Source organism: Gossypium hirsutum, chromosome D12, assembly GCF_007990345.1.
Source record: "Gossypium hirsutum isolate 1008001.06 chromosome D12, Gossypium_hirsutum_v2.1, whole genome shotgun sequence".
Lineage (NCBI taxonomy): Eukaryota > Viridiplantae > Streptophyta > Magnoliopsida > Malvales > Malvaceae > Gossypium > Gossypium hirsutum.
The window spans coordinates 54440452-54445039 of NC_053448.1; the positions used below are offsets into that span (position 1 = coordinate 54440452).

Genomic DNA, 4588 nt, shown 5'->3' on the forward strand with positions numbered 1-4588 from the left:
AATTTTACTAATCCGAGTCAATCTGCGTTTAAGCAAAAACTAGACAAACGGTGACCCTCATGTTCTGGGCAGGCACTAACAGAATTCTTCCATCCCTTTCACTCAGTATACGATGAAGGAGAGAATAAAATTATAAAAGAAAATTTAAAGTATTTATTAAAAATTCATTATGGCAATTTATAATTAACTGATGATGGTGCATCAAATTACTTGATATAATTGTTTTTATGCGTGATAAATAAATATTATTACAAGTTTCTGAAAATTACATGTATAAAATTGTACAAATTAAAACTACATAAATACAATTTATAGCAATATTTGTTATTTGTTTAAAATTTTATGTATTTTAATTATTTTTCGACAGAGTTAGTCTCCATTTAACTCGTTACACCAAAAAAAATGCTTTATTCTGATAGAGATAGAGATTATTATATAAATTGGGGCCCAATTTGACAAATAAACTATGTTTCACTAATTTTGAGCCGAGTTAATGGCCCAATCTCACAAATCAGCCATCAGTACTCTCCCCTCGCGCTGACTCAAACAGAGAGAAAGAACGAAGCTTGGCCCTTTTCTTGAAATTTGAACTCTTTTTTCTTTAATATTTACACTGAAAAAGCTTCAAACTTGGTTTGCTTTGAAGCCTGATTCAGGGTTTTAGGGTTTTTATTACTCTCTTGTTTAATTTTTATTTCCTTGGTTCTTTGGGATTCAATTTTAAAGCCTGACATGAACGGGGAGGAGTTGACAGAGCAGGAGACTGCTCTCTATGATCGGCAAATTAGGGTTTGGGGTGCTGATGCTCAAAGAAGGTAATTTTATTCTGTTTTATGGTGCATTTTTTAAAATTCTTGAGTTTCTTTTATTATTATTATTATTTTGCTCATACGAGTGTTTTTGTTTGTTGTATATTTGTTTTAGATTGAGCAAATCTCATATACTAGTTTATGGAATGAAAGGGTCTGTTGCTGAGGTATAATTTTTCACCTTTGAAAAAAAAAAAGAATTTCCTTGCTATGTTAGTAGGGTGTGTAATCCAGTCAAATCAAACTCAAGTTTAAGAAGCTTGAGCTCGTGAAAATTAAGTTGGTCCATCTTGCTCAATTAAGCTCATTTATCTAGTAAAAAAGCTCGATTTTATATGTCGAATTTAAGCGTGATTATTTATACTTGATTTGAAGTTCAAATTGAGAGGTTTTTTTTAAATACTATTTAAAAGAGAAAAAAGAAAAAAACTTCGATCAGGCTCTTGAGCTAATCGATTCATCAGGGTACTTGAATTCGGCTCGCTTGAGGTACCCAAGTTTGACACGATAACTAACAAGCTGAATTCGGGGTTTTTCCAGAGCCGAACACGAGTTACTTGTGAGAAGGTTTTGTGCCGTTTAATGATTAATATATGTTTACATTTGTGGATATGGGTAGTTTTGCAAGAACATTGTACTGGCAGGAGTTGGTAGTGTGACATTAGTGGATGACCGTGAAGTCACCGAGGAAGCTTTGTCTGCAAATTTCTTGATACTTCCTGATGAAAATCTGTACCATGGGAAAACTCTCGCTGAGGTCTGCTGTGATTCTTTGAAAGAATTCAACCCTATGGTTCATGTTTCTGTAGAAAAAGGTTACCATTTCCTTCTTTCTTTTTTTCTCTTGGCATCTGCTTTATGGTTTTGTTTATCGTACAGTGTAAATTTTGTGCATTTTTGGTAGTTCAAGTAAAATCTCTTTCTTTTGCTGGCTTGCAGGTGACATATCAACCTTTGGTGTTGAATTCTTTGGAAAGTTCGATGCCATGGTTATCAGCTGCTGCTCTCTTGCGAAAAAAGTATTTGCTAGTTTCATTCTTAATGCATCTTATAGACTGTAGAGTTATATGTTATCAATATGTTTCAGCATATCTTGAGGCCTCAAATTCAATTTGCAACTGAAACCTTCCTTTGATTCAGAAATTGATCAATCAGAAGTGCCGGAAGTTATCAAAGCGTGTAGCTTTTTATACAGTTGACTGTAGAGGCTCTTGTGGTGAAATTTTTGTCGATTTAAAGGACTATAAATATTCGAAGGTGATAAATATTACACATTTAACTAGTGTTCTTTTTCTAGTAATCATCACATATGTCCAGCATTCATGAATTACAAATGCAATTGTTAGCTCTAGTATTGTGAATTTCTATGGGAATTGCTGTTGAACTTGGTTCTTTTCTTGAACTGATCTTGTGCTTCCCGTATATTTTTTACTTCTTTTTTCGGTTGACATTTTAACTCTTTATTGTGTTATGATGCATATGCCAAGCATTTAATTCCCTTTTGAATACCCTGATTTTTTGACAGAATGTTTAATCTTGCCTTCACTTTTATTTCTTTTTGACAGAAAAAACTTGAGGAAACCGTTGAATGCCAACTAGAATTCCCAAGCTTTGAGGTATGAAATAAATTTTGCTTGTTCTGGACAATTATTACTATTAATAACTGCACCTATGGGTCTATAATCTACCTTAGCACATAATGTGCACTGTTATCTCCGATGTCGTGAACTTAGCATGTAATAATATGCCATCTAAAACATGTGCATTTTATTCATTTATTGTAGCAAGTTAATTCTTTTCTGCCACAGGATACTATTTCAGTACCTTGGAAAGCACTTCCGAAGAGAGTGTCAAAGCTTTACTTTGCTATGAGAGGTATGCCAAATATACTCTTTTGCTTTTTGGACAAGAAAGTGGGGGAGAAGAAAATCATAATCAGCTAGAATTTGAATCTGATAACTAGTTGACTACAATGATTGTAGTCTCTTAAATACGGTTTTACCTTCTTTTTACCCTTGCTTGTGTGCAATAAGAGGAAACTCCTGAAAATTACTTATAATTCAAGCCTGAGTGCTGGGTGAATATGGTTTACTTTTTACATTTTCAGTTCAATTTTGTTAAACTTTTCCGATTCTACATGACACCTGGTTTACTTACAAGCATTGCTTTTTAACTTTCCTATATCCATACGGTTGATCACATAATTGCCTCTCTTCTTACAGTGATAGAGCAATTTGAAGATGCTGAAGGTCGTAATCCCGGGGAAACCTCAATTGCTGATCTTCCTGGTGTTCTGAAGCTCAGAAAGGAACTTTGTGAAACGAATGTATGGTATCGGGCATTTGTTGTCTGTATTATCTAGCAGTGCATTGCATATTCATGCTTATGTTATATTAATTTATTGCAGTCAGTGAACGAGTCTCAAATACCCGATGCACTCCTAGAAAGACTGCTAATGGATACAAGTGAGTACCCTCCAGTTTGTGCCATCATTGGAGGAATCCTTGGACAGGTTTGGTTTTTGGCCTTTTGAATTTTCTCTATCAATCGAAACCATAAATTACTACTGTAACTATATGTAATTGACCGTTCAATGATGTAGGAGGTGATCAAAGCAATATCAGGCAAAGGAGATCCTCTCAAGAATTTCTTCTTCTTCGATGCCATGGATGGGAAAGGCTTGATAGAGGACATATCTGAGCCTAAACCAGTTAGCTGAGCTACTTTGATCGATGAGGGTTTGTGTATGCAACTTTTTCACCTCCTTCGCTTGAACTATTACCATGGGGCGAAGCTAAGTTGATGTTGAACGCTTTAATAGGATCAGCTAACATTCTCACCTACTGATTTTGTTGCCTAAAACCGAAACTCCGGGAAACTTGAAACTGTTAACCTGTTTTAAAGACTTTGGAGACAACAGTGTTGCTAATGAATCATGATTTACGGAAGTTTAATGCTGGAGGGTTTACCATATTGCTGATATTTACCCATGTTGCTCGTGTTTGGACATTGGTATGAGGAAATAATCTTTTTAATAATCCTTTAAATATATACCTGTGTTGGATACTTAAATATCCAACATTCGGGGATAATTATAGGGATCAATGATGAAGATGAATCTTAAAAGCCATTGCAGGCGCTGCAGTGATGTGGTGGCGGGTCACAGTTGAAGCAAGATAGGGAGAGGGTTTTTTTTTTGTTCTAAGAAATGGAGAGGTTGCATCCCTGTCTGAATCAACATTGTATCTAATTAAAGGGGAAAAAGCACATTATTTTTCCCCAATGGTAGTAGGCAGTGTTAAAAACATGAATGGTCAACAGCCCCACAAATTATAAAAGGTGAAATATTATGATGACATTTACAATCATGGTGTCATGGACAAATGACAATGTTCAACAGAGTCTCATCGATTTTATTGTAGAGAATTCATGGCCCAACTAATAAAAAACCCGATTTTAATTCAAATTTGTTGATTTGGGCGCCTCAACTTGATGTGCACGAATTCAAAACTTTGATAAACCAGAAACGTGGGCAGTTTTGTTCCCGCAATAATCTCATCAGTATCATATTTCAAAACCAACGTCTCTAATCCATTTATTTAAAATCCAAATCCCCACAAAGTGCGCAGAGTAATGATCGAAGAGACCCCACCCCATGGAAGGACCTTGTACTGACGAAGAACAAACCGGAGACCAAAAGCTTCAACATCTTTTAAAGAACTTGGAACATGAATGGGACTTCATAAAGAAAGGACCTGAAAAAACCCTTTATAGAACTT

The 4588-nt window shown here is 35.2% G+C and overlaps 1 protein-coding gene across 1 annotated transcript; it reads left to right on the forward strand.

The window, feature by feature from the left end:
- Positions 1 to 471: 471 nt before the first annotated feature.
- Positions 472 to 3763, forward strand: LOC107913433 (SUMO-activating enzyme subunit 1B-1). The gene is made up of 10 exons (XM_016842008.2): positions 472 to 815; positions 925 to 976; positions 1429 to 1624; positions 1749 to 1828; positions 1950 to 2066; positions 2375 to 2425; positions 2618 to 2684; positions 3032 to 3135; positions 3217 to 3321; positions 3412 to 3763. The coding sequence occupies exons 1-10, from the start codon at positions 733 to 735 to the stop codon at positions 3526 to 3528; spliced, it is 972 nt and encodes a 323-aa protein (XP_016697497.1). The 5' UTR covers positions 472 to 732; the 3' UTR covers positions 3529 to 3763.
- The last annotated feature ends 825 nt before the right edge of the window (positions 3764 to 4588 follow it).

What these genes read in the sequence shown, in the direction of transcription:
- LOC107913433 (XM_016842008.2), top strand. Translation starts at nt 733, where the DNA reads ATGAACGGGGAGGAGTTGACAGAGCAGGAGACTGCTCTCTATGATCGG. An exon ending in TCATGTTTCTGTAGAAAAAG is followed by an intron (nt 1,625 to 1,748) that starts GTTACCATTTCC and finishes GCTGGCTTGCAG; the next exon opens with GTGACATATCAACCTTTGGT. An exon ending in TAGAATTCCCAAGCTTTGAG is followed by an intron (nt 2,426 to 2,617) that starts GTATGAAATAAA and finishes TTTCTGCCACAG; the next exon opens with GATACTATTTCAGTACCTTG.